The sequence below is a fragment of the Nerophis ophidion genome, linkage group LG03 (genome assembly GCF_033978795.1).
Source record: "Nerophis ophidion isolate RoL-2023_Sa linkage group LG03, RoL_Noph_v1.0, whole genome shotgun sequence".
Taxonomy (NCBI): domain Eukaryota; kingdom Metazoa; phylum Chordata; class Actinopteri; order Syngnathiformes; family Syngnathidae; genus Nerophis; species Nerophis ophidion.
Window position 1 is genome coordinate 41,316,885 of NC_084613.1, and position 26,364 is coordinate 41,343,248.

The window sequence follows — 26,364 nt, forward strand, 5'->3', positions numbered from 1 at the left end:
TGCACAAATGCTTGAATGAAATTAAACAACAGTGATTAAAAAATTGCATGACAACTGATATTGTGTACTTAATATCTCAGTGCGCTCTAAAAATAATTACCGTATGTGTCGTTTTTCAGCTTATTGTGTTGTTGTTGCGCTCAGAAGGAGTCACAAAGTACGACACTTTTCAACTTTTATTGTCAATCTTGTGCTAACAACAGGTTCAATTCCGACACATGTTCTTTGTCGTGTACACATGTCTTTTTCTCTCACACACAACACTTCTCATTGTCCGTCACTATTCTTTCAGGCACGGCATAGTATGAAACTCAGAACATTACTATACAAATTAACACCGTCATGTTGCTAACTTACAATAGTTATTTAACAGTTTTGTTTATTCACAATTACATGTTTCTCTCTTGTCCAAAGTCCCAAATGGCCGAATAGCATTGCAGATAATAATAGTGTCTTCTGCCATGAGTCGTTCGGAAGTTGCGCAGTTCATCTTCACAAAAGTAGTGTTCTCTGGTTTATAAGTAAAACGTCCATTAAAAGTAAACTGATGATTGGAAATGATTGGTTCCAGTGTCATGATGTTGCTTGGCACAGCAATTAAACACACAGTATCTAGTCAACAACAGCTGCAGTTGTTCCTTCTGAAGACACTGCCCCTTAGTGTTTTGGAAGAGAATTATAAGGAAAAACAATAAATTAAGCAAGATGCCGTCAGAATGGACACTAGCTACGCAACGCAAGAATATATTCCAGCCTTAAGGCACACCTGTGCAATATTCATGCTGTTTAATCAGCATCTTGATATGCCACACCTGGGAGGTAGTATGGATTATCTTGGCAAAGAAGAAAGGCTCACTAACACATATTTAAATCAATTTGTGAACAATAGTTTAGAAGAATAGGTCTTTTGTGTATATAGTATAAGTTTTAGATCTTTAAGTTCAACTCATGAAAAATGGGAGCAAAAACTAAAGTGCTGCATTTACAGTTTTGTTCACTGTCGTTCACTGTCGTTCTATTGATCAGTGTTCATCTGCACACAGATGTCTACAAAAGTTCCTGCAAGTCAGAAGTTCCTTATGTTCTTCTTTCTCACCGTTGTCAAATATGTTGTAATAGAAATACACAAGAAATAGGAAATAAACAAGTCACCGTGCATACTCTGATTCTCGTGTGTTCGGAAAAAGTTTTTAGGAAAGCCCCAAACTGTTTTCAACCAATCAGCGCTTTGAAAGTTCCTCAGAACTTCCAAAAGTCCCACTTTGCTGGCAGGAACTAATAAAGGTTCCTGAAGAAGTAAATCTATGTGAGTAGTTTTGATGTAAACACAGGGGAAACTTTACTTACCCAGTAAATGAGAGAATTCCTGAAAAAGCTCCTGCAATGGAAAAAGGCCTTCTAATAACTCCCAAAATAAATATAATTTGTGTAGCTTACACCAAAATGTGTTCAGATTGAAGCCTACTAACGGCCAGATTAGAGTTTAATTTCAAAATAATGTAATATTTGGTTTGAAACATTTTACATTTAAACATGCCAGCGTGACGGAGACGAGCCTCACTCTTCGACGACTTCAAGAGTAGTGCTGACTGCTATGCTGCCAGTTCAGGCTTTTAGTCGAGTGGTGAGCACATTCGTCTGTCATACGGGCAAACAGGGTTTTTTTCCGTAGAGAAGGGCGTACGCCAGGTCTTTGTGTGTACGCGCTCTTAATATTTGATGCCCCAGATGTTTTGGGCTGATCACTGTGCATTCACTACGGCAACTAATGGCGGGGATGTTCATATAGTAACGCAATTTTTTACCGGCGACTTAAAGCATAATAATTAGCCAAGAGACAACTCTTATATCACAACACTTTATGTCGTGGTGCTCTTAGGCTGAGGCACCACTATTGTTAAATATTCTGTGTTTTAGGTAGTACAAACATGTGTGTTTTTGTCTTAGGAGCTTACTCGGCTTACCTGCCTGCGCCGGCTGAGAGAACTTACGCTGAGTGACTCCACGTCAATCCCAAACCCAGTGTGTCGGCTGTGTAACTACGCCACACACGTCCTGTACCACTTGCCCTTACTTTTGCTACTTGATACCTATGACGTATCAAGCGTACAAGTCAAGGAAGCAGCAGAGGTATGAGCTAAACATACTTAAAAATGTATGTACTTTAAATAGTTTAGATATTTCTTTAAAGCTGTCAAATGTTATTTGTATTTTTACAATTCTTAACTGGGGTTTAGTTTACATAAAATTTACACATTACATTTAAGGACATTTTTTGGACAACCATTAAATTTCTGCAAGATTATGTCCTGTATATTAACTTCAAAGTCCCCCCTCAGGGTGACATGTGCTTTCCTTCCCAATAGTCCACCGTAATGAAGAAGATGATGTTTTACAACATGCGTGCACGCACTGCTCAGCAAAATCTGTCGGAGAGTAGGCTGCAGCTTATGGAGAAGAAGAAAGCCTCCTTGGAGTCATCCAAAGAAAGCATCTGGTCACTTAATTACACCTTAAAAAATGTAGGTAGACCTCCAGAAAGTGTATCAGGAATTTCACAGTCAATACCTAACCTTTAATCGTTGCGGTGAATTCCCAGCTTGAACGTGAGCTTTGGAAGAAGTCTTTAGAGGATAGTTCGAATCGCGAAGTGGAAGATTTCAGCGCTGAAATTGACACGTCTGACCCCCCATTGGAGGAAATACTACAGAAAAAAAATGAAAAGCTAAAGAAAAGACTGGCTCTTTGGATCAGGAGGCTGCATGAGTTAGTTTTTGTGTTAATGTTGAGAAAAAAACAAAAATATAAACTTTGGTACATTTTATCCTAAGTCAAAAAATATGCTTTTTCTGTATCCAGAACAGAAAGCTGGTATCAACAAAATCTAGACCAAATAACATGCATGATGGAGGACACCGTTCAGTTTCTGTTGACAGAGCTCCAAAGTGTCGGAAATATTCGTTTGGAAGAAGGGAGCACCACAGACCCTTGGTACTTGTGTGATATCACAGAAAAAGTTGCACACTATTGTCCCACTTTACATATAATTATATTGTCTTCCACAGGTTTAATTCCTGTCATGAACTCCTGCTCTCTCGCTTCTCTCGCTCGGACTACACGAGTCTTGGTGTCTTCGGTGTTAAGGTCAACAGAGTTATCCGCATCCACAACAGTGTGCTGAGGCTTCGCTTTAAGGAGAAACTTCAATCCCTGCTGGTTAGGGAGGACTCAGCTTTTACACAGTAAGCCACAAAATAATAAAAAGCAAACATGTTTTTTGAGTGTTTTGCACATCTAATGTAAGCATTTTAATTAGGAATCATAAGAGACTGCTTGAGCACTTGTTTTACATAGCTGACTCTGAGCAAAACACAGACGATGTTTTGTGCATCCTTGAGGACGGCTTCAAAACAGCAAAAGAATATAAGGTATTTTTGAACTCAAGTTTCATATGGATACCATAAATTCTCAAATTAACGCCTCGGTTCTGTGGAATGGTACTCGGGAAAACAAACTAGTTGGCTTTGTGCAATATTTGGCTCAATTATAACCGATATAATTTTATTCTAAAACCGAATTATATGAAAAGTGTCAAGTATGAAAACCGACGTAACACCATCCTTTATATTAATGACTATGTGGTCAATTAACTAAGTTTTCCTTTGCACTTTTTCATCCACTCTGAACTATTATTAGAGTTTATAATAATAGTTATTTTTTAACTAAACTAACGATTTTTAGATGTTAGATATTGTTGCTATATTATCTGATACAGGTGATCAATCTTAGCTACTTTAAATGCATGCATTCTGCACAAGCCTGTTGTTGTTAATATAATAATACAATTGTAAAAGTTATTTTAAAGAAGTAATGGACAATTCTCGCTTCTCTAAGCAACTCTTTGAGACTGCAAAGATGGTGGCAAGAAATTTTACATGGTCATGTTTTTTGCAGTGTCAAGCAGTCCTCCCAGTAGCCAGCACACCTCTCTACTAATTTATTTAGGTTTAGATTTAACATATAGATTCATATTTAAGATTTTGGTTTTAATGTGACTTTTAGATTTACATTTATGATTTAGGTTTAGATATAACATTTAAAAATTTAGTTTCAGATATACCATTTAGATATAATATTTGGAGTAAAGATTTAATGTAAACTTAATTGTGATGAAAATGAGCTAAATGTGAGAAAAGTGAGTCAAATATATGAGAAATATATCTGCTCGAAAAGTGTGACTGAACATTCTACAGTTCTAGCATATTCGAACAGAAATTTATAAATGATGGTGGCGATGTTATACTACATTTACAACAGAGTTGCTTGTTAACATTACGTGAGCAAAATTAATCTATTGTAGCAACCTGCTTGTGTTGTAATGTTGGTGTTTAGAATGCAGATGTTTGTGTATGCCCCTTACAAGTGTGTTTTGTAGACAATGACACACTGGCAAAACACCATTCAGGTGTTTTGCCAGTGTGGAAACTGAGGGAGAAATTTATGCGCAAATTTTGAACTCAGCACTGCTTCTGTCAAGTCGCTACATTACTTATAATATATCAGTTGCACAATATTACTTTCTTCAAGTGTTGTTGCAGGGGGCTGAGTCTGCATTAATTTAGCACCAAAATGCCACACAAATAGCTTCCTAGTTTTTGGTGTAGTTACTGCTGTTTATGTTGACAACAGTCATTATGGTACCCATTCCTACTTATTACACTGCTTAAACACCTTTGCGGTAATTGGAGCATTTGTGATACACAACAATTAATTGTTTTAGTAACAACATTTTTCTTTAAAACCAAGGCTATGGGAAAAGAAGCAGCTGTGCCTTTATCCAACAGCCTGATTGTGAGTGAACAGCCGAGAATAGAATATTTTCTGGCTGAGCAAGGGTGCCCCAAGAAAAGAACGGATAAAATCCCCTACAGATATGGTGTGTGAGTAGCTTTTGGGAAAAATGTATTCTCTAAGCTTCAATTATGGTGAAATGCAATATGTTTATCCTGCAGGTAAGGTTATTCTTGCCAAAGTTTTTCTGGGACACAGCAAACCCATCAGAGAGGGACAACCCGTGCAAAGAAGATCATATCCCAGAGCCTCTTCTGTTTATCGCTATGTGAGTGCCAAGCATCAAGGTACAACACAAGAGCGAAATGGCATATATACATTATTATTTGAGATGCACGATTTCCACTATGTCTTTTCTTGACTTCATTTAGATCGAGCACACTGTGGCTCTCATAACATTCCTAGAGCAAAACAATGGTTTGTCTTTGATCATGATCTTGTCCTGCCAGAGTACATCATTTGTTTTGAATACACCACAGGGGTAAGCAGATGTATCCATACTTATCATATTATTACAATTTTATGGGCACTTTTCTATACCATGAACAAAGGTATTGCCAAACAACCCTTTTTAATTCATCAAGAGTCCTTCGTTCATTCTTCAATCTACAAAAATCAGTGGCGGCTGCTGGTCTTTCAAGGAGGAGAGGCTCATTTTTAGCTATTCTCTAAACAAGAATACAGTTTCCAGTAACAGATAAAAGATAAAATGTTATAGTTAACATAAATTTATAAATATATTTATATATTTTGCACAGAAAATGTCACTTAGGAGAGCTGCGCTTTTTATGTCGTTCACAATCATTATGAGAAAAAAAAAGACAAAAGGTTTTAGTTTTTTTTTTTTGCATTTTAACATATAAAAATAGTCTCTTTCTATGTAGCTACCAATTCATCGAAATAGCTTGTCTCCAAATTCCACATTTTGCAGCTTTGAGTCATTTTCATCTCACTCGATCGGCTTCCATCTGCTCCAACGTTTCACCCCTTTCTTCGTGCTCGCTTTTAGAAGCCATAGTTCATCCTCAGTCCATCCAGCTTCAAAAAGATGAGGTTGTGAATCCTCATTTGTCCAAAAATAGTCGTCCTTGTTGTCTGTTACCAAGTCTGCCATGATTAGAACACACACAAGCGGTTTGTATCCGTAAATAGGAACACACATTGTCGGACGTGCGCTGCTTTGGAAACGGAAATCAATGCGCGCAAGAAAAAATTTCCAACATTGATTAAAATTATAAAGATAGGGTCAATATTGTACATACGGTATTCCATATTGTTATGAACATGTCTGTTATAGATTTGAAGTGTGTGTACAAAACATTGATGGAGGGTTTTAAAGTTGTCTTAGAGTGCCATTAGCCACATCTTCTGCGATGAGGTGGTGACTTGTCCAGAGTGTACCCCGCCTTCCGCCCGATTGTAGCTGAGATAGGCACCCGTGACCCTAAAGGGAATAAGCGGTACAAAATGGATGGATGGATAGTGTGACGCTTGGCTTGCATTGCTGGTGTGGTTGCGCTGTCTCGTGGATGCAAGCGGAATGGAACACAGCGTTGAGGTAAGAATGTTGATTTATTTATACACTAATGAACAAACTAAGAACCAAAATACTTGTACGAAGGCACTAACAAACGAAAACAACTGAATTAGCATGTGAGCTAGAAAGAACAAATGACGCTAGCATGTGAGCTAGGAAAACAAACGAACAAAATAGCATGGAAACTAAACGAGTACAAAAGGGTTTTTACCACAATGCGGGAAAGCGTCGTCACCTGTTGAATGGCAAGTGAACTACACTGCGAGGCCGAAGGGCAAACAAACGCAGGCTTAAATACAGGCAGAAATTAGGAGGCAGGTGCGCGTGACAAACAGAAGGCAGATGACACAAATGAGTTACTATGACAACAGAAACAAAACAGGAAGTGCCACCAGGAACTAAGGATGTCAAATAACAAACAGGCTGTGATTACAAAACAAAAAAACCCAAACATGCCATGATTCAAGTAGTGGATCATGACAGATAGCCGCATCTTACAAGGTTTTTTTGGGTCATTTTTAAAATCCTAATACAAAAAAAGAGTTGTTGTCTCTCATAATGGTTGTGAACGATAGGCAAAATTTGAGCAAAAGTTGAATGCATTCTCGCGCATGTTTAATCAATGAAGTGTAAACACAATAGTACATACTTTTTAAAATGTTAGGGAAAACTGAGCTTCCTTTTCAGTCTTGGGAACGGCGTGGCGCAGTTGGGAGAGTGGCTGTGCCAACAACCTGAAGATTCCTGGTTCGATCCCCACCTTCTACCAACCTTGTCACGTCCGTTGTGTCCTTGAGCAAGACACTTCACCCTTGCTCCTGATGGGTCGGGGTTAGGGCCTTGCATGGCAGCTCTCGCCATCAGTGTGTGAATGTGTTTGTGAATGGGTGAATGTGGAAATAGTGTCAAAGCGCTTTGAGTACCTTGAAGGTAGAAAAGCGCTATACAAGTATAACCCATTTACCATTTAGAGCAATTGCCACTGATAAAAATATGTTTTGGACAAATATAACCTTAACTTTATTTATATATAAAAGTATCTTTCTGTTTTGTTTTTCCTATTTGGAGCTAAAACAACTTCTCACAATTTGGAATTAAAAAAAGTATTTCAATACAACACTAAATGATACAAAAAATGTATTTAGTATTTTACAGCATGTCCACTCTAGCTCACATTGATTACTCTCCACATATAAAATACAAATAAACCATGGAAAGTACAATTAGATGTATTTTATTTATTGCCCAAATATATGATTTGCCTGAGAAGCTGGACAGGACAAAAAAAAAAAAGTACAATTGGCTTCATGGTGGCAGAGGGGCTAGTGCGTCTGCCTCACAGTACAAAGGTCCTGCAGTCCTGGGTTCGATCCCAGGCTCGGGATCTTTCTGTGTGGAGTTTGCATGTTCTCCCCGTGAATGTGTGGGTTCCCTCCGGGTACTACGGCTTCCTCCCACTTCCAAAGACATGAACCCCATTCCCCATTTAACCTGGGGATAGGTTGATTGGCAACAGTAAATTGGCCCTAGTATGTGAATGTGAGTGTGAATGTTGTCTGTCCATCTGTGTTGGCCCTGCGATAAGGTGGCGACTTGTCCAGTGTGTACCCCGCCTTCCGCCAGATTGTAGCTGAGATAAGCGCCAGCGCCCCCCGCGATCCCAAAAGGGAATAAGCGGTAGAAAATGGATGGATGTATAGATGTATTTTATTTATTGCCCCACAAAGAAATGTGAATGCTCGGTAACTATTAGCTGAATGTATTCATAAGTAAAAAACAATATTGACAAAAAACATATCTATAGAAGACAAGTATAGTATATGTTTACCCATTAATTTCTTAGGTTATTTCATGATAACCTTTAGGAAATATTACATTATGTTAGAGCACTAGTTCTGGCATAGAGATATAATAACGCATTGAAAAGGACTCATTTATTAATGTGTTTTAAGGCAAAGCTTGTTGTATTAAAATATTCTTCATTAAACCTAGTGGAATTGGTCAAATGTGTGCAATTAACAAAAAACTAATCTTTGAAGATTTTTTATAATTGTCTGTACCTTTTAAAAGGGCAGCGAACAGCTTACGTCTATAGGCTGCTGCATATACGGCCAGGACCCTCCCACGTACGACCTCTCAATAGACAAACAAGCCCTCGACATGGAGCCTGTGCTGGAACCACAGACCAAGTTGTCCAGTTTGGATGAGGAAATTCTTCTAAATGTGTCCAGAGCCAGTGTCCTCAGTGAGATAACTGTAAGGATGATATATCTTTCCTCATATGTGGTTTAGTTAGAATAACGTTATTCATGAATGACGTTATTCATATATTGACTGTTAAGGTGCTAAACCTTCACAACAACAGCTTGAGCAACATAAAAAAGATTTCCTCCCTTCCGGCTTTGCGCCATCTCACCATCAGCTTCAATGAGCTCACCAGCCTCCGTGACATTGCTCACATGGTATTGATTTTTTCTCAAAACCTCCAATAATCACTAAAGCATGTTGTGGATGATAAACATATCTCCTTTTCAGCCTAACCTTGAGTTTTTGGATGTCAGCTACAACCAGCTAGTTAGCCTTGAAGGCCTTTGCGGGTTGGAGCATCTCAGACATCTTGACGTGAGCTGTAACAAGTTGACCAATGCCAGAAAAGATTCCGCTGTGCTCAGAGTACACACACCTGCCCTGCTCAACCTGGAAACGCAACACAACCCCTGGAGCAAGGTATATCTTCTAACGCCAATTTTAAAATATAACTATAATCATATCGACACAATATTGACTGTCACTTTTTTCCTGTCAGCCAGAGGAAGTCAGAATGACAATATTGAGCCAGCTGACAACTCTCAAACACCTGGATGACATCCTAGTTACACAGGAGGAAACTGCTGATGCTATTCAAAAGACTACAAGATGCACAATTAACCAGGTAACTTTTTGTAGATGGGTTACCATAAGCCAATGCTGCTCAATTAGTTCCAGTTAAGATCCCACTGTGGGACCGACATTTCTTGAATTACAGTTGTCGCCTTACATTGATCCAGGAAAACAGCCCCAACCACCCTCCCCTGTCCAGGCTGGACTTGATCACCTGTCGGTGGAGTGTTTTGATCTGAAACCAAACTGCCTGGGATGTAACATATTTCCATTATCAAAGTGCTCAACCAGCTGTTTGGCAAAAAATGTTTCAATAATCTTAGAAACAAAAGGAAGTATACTGATTGGTCTGTTGTTCTTAAAGTCATTTTTATTTCCCAATTTGAAAATGGGTGTTATAATTGCAGTTTTGAAGGAAGATGGGAATACACATTATTTTAACGACTGGTTAATTATGTAAGTTATTGGTCTTGCAAAAACCTCTTTGTATTTTGTTAGTAAAAGTGAATCAAGTCCCCATGAGTCTTTAGCTTTTGAGTTTGAGAGTGAGGAGATCATTTAATTGACCTTGCATTCACTTACACATTCCATATACATCAGAGTGAGTTGTAGTCTCTCTGTGAGACTACAGGCCATAGTCTCAGCAGAGTCAGCAGAAGATGTTAATGCCAAGTTCAAGGGTTTACTCAGTTCCAATATTGAGGTTACAAAGAAGTTTTTAAACAAGTTAACAAACCATTAGGCTATCTTTTAAAGTGGCTTGTGTACCAGGTATGAGTGTTCCGTTTTTGCCGCAGTTTATGTCAAGTTCAATGGATCCATTTCTAGTCCGCATCCTTCTCATTAGGTGGCCTATATAAATCAACAACATTAAAGGACATTTCAGGCAAATTGTTTCTCCTACACATTCTTAGCTATTCTGGGGAAAATAGATTTGCTTGTGTTGGATTTTATTTTCAACATATAATAACACACCACCTCCTTTTTTTATTTAGTCAGTCTTTTCTAAAAACATTGTAATTCTGAATGGTAAAGGCACCTGCTGGGCTATTCTTTATAAACCATGTTTATGAGTCCTAAATAATCAAAATTTGAATCGTGCAATAGTTTTTCCGGTTGTTCTGTTTTAGATGGAAGGCTTTTGATATTGATGTGTCCACCAAAGATTCCCTTTGGTTTAGCAAGAAGGTCCCAGATAATTGTTGCATGATTAACAAATCGTAGCAGCTTAATTTCATTTGTCCATTTGTTACCTTAGTGGTTTTAGATTTTAGTGATGCTGGTGGTTGTAACTCAGGCGCTAGCTTGTGGCATGCTGCATGCTGCTCCGGCGTTAGCCCAAGGCTCGCCGCTGGTTGTCGTCGGCCCGGCGTTAGCTCGCGGCCTGCTGCCAGTGGTTGTAACCCCGGCGTTAGCTCGCGGCTTTGAAGCTGTAAACATTGGTCACTTACCTGCTTTATTAGCATGTTCCTTTTCAAAAAGTGGTATGCTTTTTATGTTTGTTTTATGCAAAATTAGCAACAATATTGTTTGTTTTGTAGCTTATCAGAAGGGATTAAAGTGCATATTGTATTTACTTTCCTTGAACCTGAAGTCTATCCTGAAGATGATTTTAAAAAAGCCTATAAACTTGAAATATTTTAAACTGTCAACTACTGTACATGTGTTTTATAAAACCCAATTAACCATTACTACGTCCAAACAACAAAAACAAGGAGATGATTCAGCTTGTATTTTAACAGCTACAGTGAGCCATTGTACATTTCAATCAATCAATCAACCAATCAATGTTTATTTATATAGCCCTAAATCACCAGTGTCTCAAAGGGCTGCACAAACCACAACACAAACCACAACGACATCCTCAGTAGAGCCCACATAAGGGCATGGAAAACTCACCCCAGTGGGACGTCGGTGACAGTGACAATGATAACTATGAGAAACCTTTTAACTTGATATTGCTACTCCTAACTTTTGGTCAATGTTAAACTGGAATCTTTACTTTGTTTTTATTGCAGCAACAATAGTAAACCCCGTTTAACAGAAGTAGGATGTTGCAAAAGGTAGCAGAATAGCACAAAAAACACTGGTCTTTCCGCATTTCCTACTGTAGGTATGGTGAAACTCAAAGACGATGCATGCTTCGTTGTACTCCCGGGTCATTTAGATGTAGGTTTTGTTACTTGTTTTTCTTGCTGCTGACAACTCTTTCTTTTTTGTTTTCATTCCTGTCACAAACTTTTTCATCTAGCCGCCTCTGTCAGCTCTCTACACATGTGTTCAACAGGGAGCCTATTGATTAAAATGAGCACTGCCTGTGTATCATTTAAACATTAATACTACACTATTTGAGAAACACGGCCATAGACCTTGTACAATTCATTCTGTGCAATAAAGATGCTGAATCTAATTCAATGTATGTCAATATATGCTAAGATATTTTAACTAAACATGAATATTTTAGCTTTGTTTTAGGTGACAAAGTAAATTAGTGTACTTTAAGTAGTCAAGTGCAAAATTTGCATACAATATTGATGTTGAAAAGCTAATGTTGTGACTGATGATTGTATAGTTGAGATAGTTGTGTTCTATAATGAGACCTTTTGATCCTCTGTTGGCAGGAATCTCTTGTTGCTTGCTCGTATACAAATAATGAACGCCCTCGTTATCTCAGCCTTCTGCCAACAACCCAGCTTCTTTCTGAACGCTGTCCATCACCTCGGGGCCTCAGCCAAAATCTGCAGCCAGACTGGACTACAAAGGTCAGTCTGCCTTGTTTTTCTCACTTGATTTGTGATGTGAGAGTATTACCTAATATTTCTGACATTATTTGTGTTATATGCTTTCTTAAAATGGGGAATTTTCAAACAGATCACCGCTCTAAATTTTGACAACCAGAAGATTTGCAAGATGAGCAATCTGGGTACCCTGGTCAACCTTCGCTGGGCGTCATTTAATAATAATTACATCTCTGAAGTAGAAGGGTTGGACTGCTGCATCAAGCTGGAGGACCTCTCCCTCAATAACAACAGCATTAGCTCATTTCATGGTCAGTCATAAAATGGAATTCTGATAATCTTAGGAAACCAGATATAAGGTAAAAATACATTTGTTGTGGTTCTATTGTCTAGGACTCTCAAACCTACAGTGTCTAAGCAAACTTAGCATGGATGGTAATCAACTGTCCAGTCTGGACAACTCGATCCTCGAAGAGCTACAGAACTTAACTTTTTTGGCTGTGGAGAACAACCGCATCACTTCTCTGCAGGGCATTCAAAGAATCCGCAACCTTCTGGAGCTCTATGTCGGCAACAACCAGATTTCTGTGTCTCGGGATGTCTATTATGTCAAGGTAAAATTTGAAGATATTACTGAATCCTTAATTGTATTATATTGGTGTTAATTTAACTACCGTAGTATTTCTTGAATTGTGGTTTGCAGTGGTATAGAAGTGTATCTTTCAAATCTGTTTTAATATTTTGCTCCAGTATGAGTTGATTGTTTTAGACTTGGTGAAAGGGGACCTGTTCTCTTTAAGAAAATAAAAAGCTACAACTCACAAAAAAAAGAATACATAAAAGCACGTATTGCTCTTAATGAGCAGTTTTTGTGTGTCCCCTATCCAAAAAACACAAACGTGTGTATTTCAAAATGTGTTTATCTTTTCATGATTTTTTTCTCACTTTTTGTTTCCTCAGGCTTCATTAAAATTATATGCACATGCATCAATAATGATTTTGCAAATTAAAAGATAGTGTCATTTAGCCCAGTGGTCCCCAACCTTTTTGTATCCGCGGACCGGTCAACGCTTAATAATTTGTCCCGCGGCCCGGGTGGGTTGAGGGGGGTGAGTCCTTTTTTTTTTTTTTTTTTTTCTTTGTCATGAAAAAGGGACGTTTTTGTCATAAAAAAGGGAGGTTTTTGTGGTCAGTGCACTAATTGTAAGTGTCTATTGTGTTTTTTATGTTGATTTAATAAAAAAAAATCAAATTTTTTTTCATTTTTAATTTTGATTTTTTTAAAATAAAAATTAATAAAAAATTATTCTGCGGCCCGGTACCAATCGGGCCATGGCCCGGTGGTTGGGGACCACTGATATAGCCCTACAGCCCTGCAACCTGCCTATGCAAGTAGATTGCAGACCTCTAGGAAAGGCTGTATTTATAACAGACACATTTTTAAAGACCAATTTTGAGTCAGATTTCATATAGTAATACCGTACCTACAGTTCATGTTGTAGCTGGAGAGTGTATACATTCATGCTACTTTAAAAGCATTTTAGCATTTTAAGAAAATTATCTAACCATTTCAGGGATTGGCGAACCTGATCATCTTGGATCTTTATGGTAATCCTTTATGTGAGAGCTTAAAGAACTATCGTATATACATGGTGTTTCATCTGCCGTCTCTAAAGGCCCTGGATGGAACGGCAGTGGTATGTGTCAACAAATCTTTAAATACGGGGGAGTTAAAAACAATTGCATCCAGTGAGTGTCATTTCCTGCTGTTTTAGGATGCAGCTGAATGTGAAAATGCAAAGGCAACATTTGGAGGACGACTCACACCAGACTTGGTTGCAGAAAAACTAGACCACTCAAACTATGCTGACATCACCAACCTTAATCTGCCGTCATGCTCCATTAGGTCAGCATAAAAATCTGTTCCATTTATATATCAAGGGACCGTTTTTAAACATTACAAAGGTATTTTTAATGTCTCAACAGGAGTGTGGATATGTCTCCAACAGACCTGTTCTTTAACCTACAAAGTGTCAACTTGGATCACAACAGCCTCATCTGCTTCTCAGGCCTCATCCACCTGCCCAACATCAAAGTAGAAATCTGGAAAAATAGCAAAGTGGAAACATCTTAAAAACATTTATGTTTTGTTTTATTTTTTGCAGGTTTTGTATTTAAACTACAACCATATTGAGTCCATCATGCCCAGGCAGAAGACCTTTCTGACAAACAGACAGATGCTACACAATAAGGTGCACTCCAGTGGCTATGGCCAACAGACTTTATGCAAAGGAAGCAGGTAATGTGGCAAATCACTTCTTAGTCAACACAGATAAATAATTTTGTCCCACTGACGAGTATAATATTTAGATTAATTAAAATAATTTGACTGTACTTGTTTTTGTATGGTACAAATACTATACTTTTTCAAATGTCAGTTGTTAATGTTAAAAATATACTTAGTAAAATCCCTCCATTATCCATTTTCTGCCGCTTGTACCTTTCGGGTGGCGGGGGGTCATTGGAGCCTATCTCAAAAATTAATCGTCCGTTGTTTGGCAAGTAGCTCTTAAAATTCTGTGCAGTTATTATAATTGCCGTTAGAGGGCAACACTTACCAACAAATAAATACTATTTTACTCAGTTGTGCCCATGCCTCAGTTGAAGTTTCTCAACCTTTTTTCAGTGAAGTACCCCCTGTGAACATTTTTTAAATTCTAGTACCCCCTAATCAGAGCAAAGCATTTTTGGTTGAAAAAAAGAGATAAAGAAGCAAAATACAACACTATGTCATCAGTTTCTGATTTATTAAATTGTATAACAGTGCAAAATATTGCTCATTTGTAGTGGTCTTTCTTGAACTATTTGGAAAAAAGATTTAAAAATAACTAAAAACTTGTTGAAAAATAAACAAGTGATTCAATTATAAATAAAGATTTCTACACATAGAAGTAATCATCAACTTGAAGTGCCCTCTTTGGGGATTTTGGGGATTGTAATAGAGATCCATCTGGATTCATCAACTTAATTCTAAAAATTTCTTCACAAAAAAATAAATCTTTAACATCAATATTTATGGAACATGTCCACAAAAAATCTAGCTGTCAACACTGCATATTGCATTGTTGCATTTCTTTTCACAGTTTATGAACATACATTCATATTTTGTTGAAGTATTATTTAATAAATATATTTATAAAGGATTTTTGAATTATTGCTATTTTTGGAATATTTTTGAAAAATCTCACGTACCCCTTGGCATACCTTCAAGTACCCCCATTTGAGAACCACTGCACTAGTGGTCCCCAACCTTTTTGTAGCTGCGGACCGGTCAACGCTTGATAGTGTGTCCAGCGTCATGAAAAAGGGAAGTTTTTGTCATGAAAAAGAGAGGTTTTTTGGGTTGGTGCACTAATTGTAAGTGTATCTTGTGTTTTTTCTGTTGATGTAAAAAAAATAAAAATAAATAAATAAATAAATATATATATATATATATATATATATATATATATATATATATATATATATATATATGTATATATATATATATTAAAATAAAAAATTCTTCTGCGGCCCGGTACCAATTGAGCCCGGTGGTTGGGGACCACTGACTACTTAGCATATTAACTTGTGTTTTTTGCATAAAAATGTGAATTTTTCCACAGTGGGTATATAAACTGATGCTCCTCCTACTGTAAAAAATGGGTGTACAGTATATATTGTATTGTTATTGTAATGTGTTGTGTTATGGTGAAATAAGTCAAAGCTACCTATGTGATTTTTATGAGGTGGTCCGTACCTTTTCGATCAAATAAGCCAGCAGGAGGTATACAGGTGTATAGTTGACTGAAGTAGTTACAAAAGTGTCTTTCTTTTGTGAAGGAACGTTGCACCGACTGTCATCCTGGAGCCTCTGATGAGCAGCCTGGAGGTGCTGCATTTGAGTTACAATGGCATCTCCAATATGGCCAATCTGGAGCTCAGCAGGCTCACCAATCTTAAAACGCTTTTCCTTAAAGGTAGGCACAGACTGTACAGCCTTGTGAAAAGGTAAACGCTGAACTACAGAACTGAAATCCAGGTGGGAAATGAGATGTGAACAAAAGAACAGAACAAAAGATAACCTTGCATTGAGAAGGGAAGATTTGGCTGATTGGTCTCAAACGCCAGTATGCTTGTCCTCCTTCACCATGCACTAAAACCCTTTGTATTACTTAATGTGTTTACACATTTCAAAATGAGATTCCTTCTTTTGTGTTGTTTTTTAGAAATGCCATCTAATGATCAATTATAGTAAAATGGCTTCTACAGGGGCTATAAATTATTGAGAATGCAGCAATTTTATTAGTAAGAATTTTAGGTGATGACATTTCTTTTAAAGTGCCTTGAAAGATATATTTGCAAATATTATTACATATTTAACTAACTAGTTTGCTGGGGAAATAGAAAAAAAAAACATGAGAACAATTTTATTTTTCCATTAATTTTTAATCACATGTAAAAGTATTTATTGAAAATGGGTTTTACTTGCTGCGATGAGGTGGCGACTTGTCCAGGGTGTACACCGCCTTCTGCCAGATTGTAGCTGAGATAGGCACTAGCGCCCCCCTCGACCCCAGAGGGAATAAGCGGTAGAAATGGATGGATGGATGGATTTTTACTTGATTAAGTTAAAAATCATAAAAGTTTAATTTCAGCATATTTAGCGTATTTAGAAAAGTGCTATAATACATTTCACATTATACATCTGTAATATAAACTCCCTTTGCGATCATAAAAACGAAGTATAACAAAATACGTTACTGAATATTAACTTAGCAGCTTCAGAGTTTTTATAGATGTTATTAAACATTGAAATTTAAAAATTTTAAATTTTAAATTTTGTATTGAAAATTGAGCAGGTCAAAAATAATGAGTTGACTCATGCGATTAAAAGTTAGGGGTAGGGTTACGGGTTACTTCTTAGCCAATACAAACAAATAATTTTGTATCACTGACAAGTGTAATATTTTGATTAATATAAAATAATTTGACTTTATTTGTCTTGTTATGATAGGGATACTATAATTTCTAAAATGTCAGTTGTTAAAAATCTATTTAGTAAAATAATTTACTAACCCCAAACATAACCTTAACCCTAATCCTTTTAATATATTTTTGAATTCTGTAAAAGAAAGAAGCTAAAACCAGACATTACATTTATTCTTGAGACAAATCTTGATGTCAGGTTTGTGTTATGGGTGAAAAAGTATATTTTTTATTAGTTCTTAAAATCTGGCACTAGGTTTTGTTTTTAAATATATACATATATACATATATATATATATATATATATATATATATATATATATATATATATATATATATATATATACATATATATATATATATATATATATATATATATATATATATGTATATATATATATATATGTATATACATATATACAGTGTATATACTGTGTATGTATATATATTTACACACTGTCTGTGATGAGGTGGCGACTTGTCCAGGGTGTACTCTGCCTTCCGCCCGAATGCAGCTGAGGTAGGCTCCAGCAACCCCCCGCGACCCCAAAAGGGATAAGCGGTAGAAAATGGATGGATGGATATATACACTGTATATATATTTAAAAAATAATGAAATATCCAAATGGCCCCCGCATACTTTGACTCTTCTGTATGCTTCCCTTGGTCAAAAAAGTTTAGACACCCCTGCAATAGATGCTAAAAAGCTTTGAACCTTGGAAAAAGTACATGAGCACTGCTCTTCCCACCTTTCCTATAGGAAATGAGATCAGTCAGGTGGAAGGCTTGGAGGGTCTCCAGCAGCTCCGGGAACTAATGTTAGACCGGAACCGCATAAGGGCCCTGTACGAGAACTCTTTCATTTCCCAGAAGGTCCTGCTGGAATTGCACCTGACAGAGAATCGCATTCGAGAGCTCAACCATCTCTATCCACTTGTTGAGCTACGCAAGCTTTACCTTGGGATGAACAAGCTACAGGTACGTTTTAACCTTAATGTTTACCTCCATGTGTCACTATTACAGTAGTCGAAAGACTGACCTCCACATGTACTGATTTTCTGCACCACTGAGGCCATCATGCTACTTTTGTGATGATTGGCTGATATGCAAAACGTGACAAATGTAGAATATATATTTTTCCATGTAGCATAGTAATCTTAAATCATCAACCCCCACGACATGGCATGTGAGGGTTATCATTAAATGGGACTCCAGTGTGATTGAAGGTCAGGGCTGTGTATGATGACAAAAAGGAACAATCAGTGAAACATATAATCAGCTTCTTAATCTGTATCCCCTTCTTACCAAGGGGGAGTGATTTGCGCTTTTGTTTGACAATCGCTCTTACTTCCTAAACGCTTCTGTGTATTTAATTAACATGTAGAGCATGGCAGTTGTTCAGCACATGGGTCCTGGCAGTGAGGGCATCTTTGAATCTCAGCCAAACCCAAATATAAACTTGGCAAATCACAGAACCCTCAAACCCCCCCCCCCCCTCCCCACCCCCCCTAGCCAATGCCCTGTTGCGTGCCCAAACTCTCAGGCGATTAAACATGTAATCTCTGCCATCAGCTGCTTCTATCCCGCCTACACCAAAAATTATGAAAGGTTTCAGCCCGATGCATATGCCTCTATTATCCCAAACACATGTGGCTTCAATCAGAAATGGACAAATCATACTTTAAAATAAAAATTGTTCTCTTCTTGTTTATAGGACATTGCAGAGCTTGATAAACTTGAGGTTCTTCCCTCGCTGACGGAGCTCTCTGTCGTTGGCAATCCGGTAAGGTTTTCCATTCAGTCCACACAATAAATAGACGTCCACTCACAGGGCACTACACTCAATGACTGTAATAACATCAGTCTCTGCAGTACTACCCAAACCTCTAAAGCCCTAAGAAGACGAGCTGGTCAAGCAATACAATTACTGATCACAAGGGATGAGTACCGAATGTGGTACTTTTATGGGCACCGACCAAATTCTCTCAGTTCTACCGAGTATTGATTCACGTAAAATGAAATGGTGCCATATTTCAATATATTGAAATATTTGTTGCTTGTGACCTCACCTCCGGTTGCAGACTGAGCACTCATGCAGCACGCAGTGCAAAGTCAGTCCTACTGCCTGTAGGTAATGTTGCAGTTTTCAATACCAACAAATATAGTATACCTTATAGAAAACACTCAAACATAAGTAAGTAAGACTCCACTTTCCAAAATGCACCAGCTCTGTCGGAATTTGCATTGGCTTTGCCATACACATGCTAAACATGAGCATTTGCAATTTTACATGGTGATTTCAACACCTTCAAATTTGGTAATGAAAACTAGAACTAAGACGCATGTTACAAATAAATAGCAAGTTTGGAATAAATACAACACTTGCATTTTGAAGTTTTTGTAGGGCACACATTGAACTTCATGGCAAAAGCTACTCCCTAATCTACACCCTTATACACAACTGCCATTTAATGCCTTGGAATTGCAACTGTATGCAAAATATATAATACTTGCAAATGAGACCCAGAAATGTCATGAGAAAACAAGATATAACAACTTGACAGCACAATTATTCTAATCAGCTCATTTAAAAAAATATTACAATAATAAATGCAATTTTATTATTAAACAACTTACATTTGTTAATAGACACAAAAATACCGAAATATGTACAGTTGAGTACTGGTATTAATTCAATGGTACGGGCAATTGGTACCATAATGGTTCAAATGTGAAAAGTACCCATCCCTAATGACCAAACACTATATAATTTGTAGAGTACAGCCCTCCCCCAAGGCTGAATTGTTAACAAAACTGCTGCTAAAAAAAATTTGAGGGGTGTATTTGTGTTTGTTTGTCCATATATCATTCTCGGAGCATTCAATTAATTGCAACTGGAATGTTCAAGTTGTCTTTAAAGATGTTTTGCCTCACATCCGAGCAGGCTTCATTGGTTAATGCTTAAAGACTGTCCTATAGAGTCTTTCAGTCAACAACTACAAATAAACATAAAGGTAATGTTATACGGTATTCTGTTATATGCAGCTTTTGTATCGCATCTCACTAGATTGTAAGCATCGGTATTTTATATGAATGTTTCTGCCATGTTTTAGTCAGTTCAGTCCACTGGTCAGCTCTTTGAATGCTTTCCCTGGGAAACAACATGATCAAAAGCGTGTTTTCATGCTCACTTTCTCACTTGGACAATCTGAAACACTGACCCAGTGTAGATCTGCTCTCGCAAATTAAGCGATTACATGATGGCCGTCTGCTGTGTCTCAAGCTGGCTAGCATCAGAGACAAATCCGTAGACCAAATGGCGAATGCTGTTGGCCCGCTTACATCACCCATCTGGAGCTTGTGGATCAGGCATAGGCAGAGTATCTACGTAGCCTGCGGACAATGGGGAGGCCTGGGGGCCACGCTCAGCTGCGTCAGCCTTGTTCCCGTTGGATCCCATCGGCCTCTCTCTTTCCATGGGGGTTAATCCTGCCAAGGGGTTGAGGCCAACAGCCACTCTTGAGACGATACCTCCTGCTGTTGACCACATGAGATCACTGCTTTGACCGTATTTCAATGCCAAAGTCTGTCCCTTCACCCCTGGACTTTCACTGGCACTCACTCACAACCTAAATACAGCAGTGGCCTGCAGGAACATCCAGTTCTTTGAGTGGAAAAGTTACCCATTTGTAGTTCTATCTACAAGCTGTGTAGCTTCATAAGTATTTTAAGGCAGGCTCTAACATTCAATCCTAAAAAATATTGTCATAGCCGTATCCTAGTGATTGACTCACACAAACATTTAGGTTTTTTTTCTTTTTGACTTTCAGGTGGCTCGCACTTCTCTGCATAGACCAGCAGTGATGCGCAGTCTGTCCCAGTTGCAGGTCCTGGATGGCCTGACAGTTACAGTGGACGAGAGAAGCAAAGCTGAAATCACAGACGCAACAGTGAGAGCTGCATATTTTCTCTCAGAAAAAAACACGTAGAAGCACACAATTCACATTAAGTGTCTTCAACACCCCTTTTAGCTTATTAACTCTCCTTATATTTTATCAATCAATCAATCAATCAATGTTTATTTATATAGCCCCAAATCACAAATGTCTCAAAGGACTGCACAAATCATTACGACTACAACATCCTCGGAAGAACCCACAAAAGGGCAAGGAAAACTCACACCCAGTGGGCAGAGAGAATTCACATCCAGTGGGACGCCAATGACAATGCTGACTATGAGAAACCTTGTAGAGGACCTCAGATGTGGGCAACCCCCCCTCTCTAGGGGACAGCCTTGTTCCCGTTGGATCCCAAGAGTTATTGTGTAAAATATACTCTTGAACCGTGAGGTTTGCAAATGGTTTGGAACTCACCTTAAAAAGTTTAGTTGGACAACTGGAAAGTTTAAAGTTTATAGGAATGAACTCGTAGTTTGGGGTGATATCTCCTTCTTTCGTCTGTTTCCTGTTGAAGTCGCCCCAGTAGGTCGTTTGCCTGCATCTCACTTTTTTCAAATTAACCCTTTTTTTGTCCTCCTTTACAACATCCATGAATCTCCTTTCTGGGATATTTCTTCCTCCCGCCTCTCAGCTCCATCCTTAACATCCTTTGTTTATTATGGCCACTATCAATACACATGTCCAAACCATCTCTCTTGCCTGTCTGACTTTGTATCTGAGCGCTTAGTGCTAGTTGTTTGTTTCAATGCAAATTATATATATATTTTTAATTGTATTGTTATATACTTAATTGCAATTACATAAATATTCACTTTCCCATTAATTCCTATTAATTTACGTATGGTGCTATACATTTCTGGAATGTTCCAGACCTAATGGACGTAATCATACAGGACTTACATACCGCATACACACAAAAAAGCAAAAAGCTCGGATCAAAGTCTCTTCGTCTTATCGAATGGCTGGTTCATGTAATGAGAGGCCATTGCAGTAATTCTCCCGCAGCCCTGAATTAAAAGCAGCCTAAGCCGGCTGGCATCATCTTGCTGATTAGATGAAATGTGCCCGGCCGATAATGCACCAGTGGATTTACTCCCTATTAGCCAGGTCAACGCGACCGCCTCTGCCTGCTAATCGTACATGTGGAAATGACAGAGATGGGGAAGCTGGATTTTTCTCATTAGTGCACAAACTGCTCCTCTTTCATAAATACCATTTCAGCTGTCCCTGCATTTGCTTTTATTTTAATTTGATCTTTGTCATTGATTAATAGTTATGACTGTTCCCCACCTTAGGATTCTCACATATGTGGAGCAGCAAGCAATGTTATCACCAACACTCAACCCAGAGTATGGATGAAGTGGACACAACATGGCGACAATGGTGGAGAAAGACAAACAGTTAGGTTGCATAGACTGTCTTTGACTGAGCCTCTAAACAGCATTTAGGCATCAAATATCCCTTATACTGTGTGTGGGTGTGTGTGTGTATTTAACGTTGATGTATACAGTATGTATATATACATATATACCCATATACTGTATATATACACATACCTGTATATGTGTGTATGTATGTATACATACGTATTTAAATAGGGATATATATATACACATATGTGTATGTACGTATATATGTATGAGTATATGTGTACAGTATGTATGTATGTATATATACCGTATATATCTATAAATATGTATGAATGTATATGGGGAAGCTGGGTTTTTTTCATTAGAGCACAAATTGCTCCTCTTCCATAATTGCCATTTTAGGTATTATATGTTCTATTATGTATATATGTTTATTTATACATGTATTTATATATTTTTGGATACATGTGTGTATGTATATGTCAGGGGTGTCCAAACCTTTTCCACAAAGGGCCGCACACTGACAAGTCAAAGCATGCGGGGGCCGTTTTGATATTTTATCTTGAAAAATAAATTAAAAAAAATATATATCTAAAACAGACATAAATTTACAGAAAAAAAAATGTGTCTGCTTTGTATTAATATTAGTATTAAAATTAGCTACCATTATTTGCTTATTACACCTACATTTTTACTGTTGTTTTTTTTGTCTGATTTTATTTCAACAACATGCCGCGGGCCAAACAAACTTGTGATGCGGGCCGCGAATGGCTTCCGTGCCACACTTTGGACATCCCTGGTATATGTGAACATATAGATGTATATGTGTGTGTGTATATATATATATATATATATATATATATATATATATATATATATATATATATATAGATGTATGATGTATACATATATATGTAAATATATATGTATAATTATATATATATACACATACTGTATATATATATATATATATATACACGTGTGTGTTATGGTTTAACTTTTTTCTCTGATGCTTCACATTTCTTTCAAGCAATGTGATGAGTGTTGTAGCGGTTCTACACTTGAGACAAACCAGGCTGGACTGATGACCTATATACCCGTCAGAGGGATGAGTGGACTACACAACCTAATTCATGGCCATGACATGTTGCCAAATAACAAGGAAGAAATCCAATACACATCCAAGTGTGAGTAATGGCTCAAATCACTCATCTCTTGATTAGGGGTGTAACGGTATACTTATTCCCATTTTTCAATGTGGCGCTATACAGCTACGTACTAGTTTGAAGTTTCCCCCACGGTACACATTTCACATTAGGGATAGGAAGTTTTGTACATTTGGCATAGCAATGCACTTCCATAAGCCTGCCTAAAATCAAACAAGAAAGCAAGACATTTAACATGGAAGCTGTAAATCTAGGTAGATGTGCAGCCTAGCTTTTGACTAGCAGCTCACCTATAGTGCCATGGATGACCCAAAGCCTAGAGACTCTCTTCAGTCTTTATAATGTAATCAAACGTGTCTTCCGGTGTAATTCGTAAAGAAATCAATAGAAGAGGATAAAATGGAAGCAGTGTGTCTGCATTGTTTAGTAGAGATGGAGAACAGTGCTACACGCAGAACTCATTAATTATGCCCTAAACTAAAGAGGAACTTTGATTTATTAAAATAACATAATAATTGACGTTGTTCAAATGTTACTGTTGCAATTGCACTTTCCTAAAAAGAGACACTGTAAACCAGGGGTGTCCAAAGTGTGCCCCTTGGGCCATTTCTAAAAATAAAATTGGTTATCAATAACATATATTATTACATATTACACTAATTTGCTTTGTCAGATACAACACAACAAATGTATAACTTAAAATACCGCATCCTGCATTGATCAATTCATTTTCTACCGCTTGTCCCTTATGGGGTTTCGGGGGGTGCTGGAGCCTATCCCAGCTGCATTCGGGTGGAAGGCGGGGTACACTATTAGATGGAAAAAATTGATCAAATGCCCACCACCTGCTACATCTTGACTTTTTCTGTATGCTGTATTTGTATCTTTTATTACATACACAAGTTGGAATTGGCTGTGCGTTAGTTAGTTAGTTAGTTAGTTAGTTAGTTAGTTAGTTAGTTAGTTAGTTAGTTAGTTAGTTAGTTAGTTAGTTAGTTAGTTAGTTAGCAAAAAGTTTTGAGCAAATTTAATTAGTTTAGTTTTACATTTTTGTGTATGTATGTTAGCGGCCCTGCGGAGACAAAGACAGTGGATACCTGGCAAGAGGTTTTACTGTGTTTCTTTCATTCCTCTTCAGATAGTTTAAAAAGGCCAAATTTTGATTAAACTTTCAAGAAATGCCAGAAATGAAATAAGAACCAATAGATTAGATTTTGCAGCTGATTCGGATCACCGTCTGGATTCAGGGACTTTTTTTTTCACTTTTGGAAGGTCGGGCCTGGCAAAGGTCTGCACTCCCTTTGTGCTTTGTTAGTTTAAATATTGTATTTATTGGAGAATTACCTGCGAGCAGACTGCAGTTATTGTTTATGTTTCATTTTAAAAATTTAAACGTTAAGGAAAAGCAGTTTTATATTTAGCATTTTTTTCCTTATTTACATATCGAACCCAGTTTAAGGTCTGATGTTAACCCTTACTTTTGATACATTTAACTGTGCTTGTAAACTTTCATTGCTGTGTTTTTCCCCGATTCCAGACAAGAGACAGTCAGAGCGAAATCCTCCAAGCATCCATGCTGATATGACCTCCAGACTGACCCGAAGAGTAAGAAACAACATGATAGCTGCATGTACCCTTCCCCATGGGAAGAAAGAGCAATCCTATTACCATGCAGGAACAAAATACCAGGTTGATGAATCTTAACACTTTATAGATGTGATTCTACTACTGGGACAAAATCTTTTTAAAATAAATATATCAATACACTTAAATCCTGAAGTTTTTGGACTAAATAAGGATTTTATCTCTTTGCTACAATTGATTGGAAATAAAACTGTCAAAATGTGACTTAACTATACTATTGAGGAATTACATCCATTTTATTCACCAGTACCTCTGTTTTAACGGCCTGAAAGGTAGTATTACTACAACTGACACATAAGATGTTTGTTACGTCAACACAAATGAAGCAAATAAAAGTCTTGTGTTATACAGCGGTACTTCGTTTTTCGTGTTCCCGACTTTTCGTAGGTTGATGAACATTTGAAAAGTTTGCACTGGTTTTTGTATATCTTGGTAGATGTCGTACGACCAAACATTGCACGTAACAAACTAGTTTGGTTGCCGTTGTATCATCCCACGGATGACAAGTGTTAGTTGTGTCCTACAAATCCAGTTTCCATATGAGTTGGGAAATTGTGTTAGATGTAAATATAAACGAAATACAATGATTTGCAAATCATTTTCAACCCATATTCAGTTGAATATGCTACAAAGACAAGATATTTGGTGTTCAAACTGATAACCAATTTTTTTTTGCAAATAATCATTAACTTTAGAATTTGATGCCAGCAACACGTGACGAAGTAGTTGGGAAAGGTGGCAATAAATACTGATAAAGATGAGGAATTCTCATCAAACACTTATTTGGAACATCCCACAGGTGTGCAGGCTAACTGGGATCAGGTGGGTGCCATGATTGGCTATAAAAGCAGCTTCCGTTAAATGCTCAGTCATTCACAAACAAGGACGGGGCGAAGGTCACCACTTTGTGAACAAATGCGTGAGCAAGTTGTCAAAAAGTTTAAGAACAACATTTCTCAATGGTCTATTGCAAGGAATTTAAGGAATTTCACCATTTGTAATACCGTCAAAAGGTTCACAGAATCTGGAGAAATCACTGCACATAAGCGATGATATAACAGACCTTCGTTCCCTCAGGCGGTACTGCATCAAAAAGCGACATCCGTGTGTAAAGGATATCCCCACATGGGCTCAGGAACACTTCAGAAAACCACTGTCAGTAACTAAAGTTTGTCGCTACATCTGTACGTG

The 26,364-nt window shown here is 37.6% G+C and overlaps 1 protein-coding gene across 4 annotated transcripts in view; it reads left to right on the top strand.

Moving 5' to 3' along the window:
• lrrc9 (leucine rich repeat containing 9) overlaps window positions 1–25,521 on the top strand; it is a 32,419-nt gene extending 6,898 nt beyond the window's left edge. For 2 of the 4 annotated variants that reach the window (XM_061895198.1, XM_061895201.1), the window contains 27 exons: window positions 1,948–2,130; window positions 2,367–2,522; window positions 2,600–2,766; window positions 2,860–2,991; window positions 3,066–3,242; window positions 3,317–3,428; window positions 4,807–4,936; window positions 5,013–5,138; window positions 5,223–5,332; window positions 8,459–8,644; window positions 8,731–8,850; window positions 8,924–9,115; window positions 9,195–9,320; window positions 11,890–12,030; window positions 12,140–12,317; window positions 12,400–12,620; window positions 13,581–13,703; window positions 13,782–13,912; window positions 13,993–14,101; window positions 14,172–14,305; window positions 15,889–16,025; window positions 17,795–18,012; window positions 18,749–18,817; window positions 20,865–20,984; window positions 22,289–22,393; window positions 23,394–23,550; window positions 25,067–25,521. In XM_061895198.1, the coding sequence (XP_061751182.1) occupies window positions 1,948–2,130; window positions 2,367–2,522; window positions 2,600–2,766; window positions 2,860–2,991; window positions 3,066–3,242; window positions 3,317–3,428; window positions 4,807–4,936; window positions 5,013–5,138; window positions 5,223–5,332; window positions 8,459–8,644; window positions 8,731–8,850; window positions 8,924–9,115; window positions 9,195–9,320; window positions 11,890–12,030; window positions 12,140–12,317; window positions 12,400–12,620; window positions 13,581–13,703; window positions 13,782–13,912; window positions 13,993–14,101; window positions 14,172–14,305; window positions 15,889–16,025; window positions 17,795–18,012; window positions 18,749–18,817; window positions 20,865–20,984; window positions 22,289–22,393; window positions 23,394–23,550; window positions 25,067–25,233 (3,927 nt within the window). In that variant the 3' untranslated portion in view covers window positions 25,234–25,521. The remainder of the gene's footprint in view (window positions 1–1,947; window positions 2,131–2,366; window positions 2,523–2,599; window positions 2,767–2,859; window positions 2,992–3,065; window positions 3,243–3,316; window positions 3,429–4,806; window positions 4,937–5,012; window positions 5,139–5,222; window positions 5,333–8,458; window positions 8,645–8,730; window positions 8,851–8,923; window positions 9,116–9,194; window positions 9,321–11,889; window positions 12,031–12,139; window positions 12,318–12,399; window positions 12,621–13,580; window positions 13,704–13,781; window positions 13,913–13,992; window positions 14,102–14,171; window positions 14,306–15,888; window positions 16,026–17,794; window positions 18,013–18,748; window positions 18,818–20,864; window positions 20,985–22,288; window positions 22,394–23,393; window positions 23,551–25,066) is intronic. The other 2 variants (XM_061895199.1, XM_061895200.1) reach the window with 2 other exon arrangements.
• Window positions 25,522–26,364: the final 843 nt, after the last annotated feature.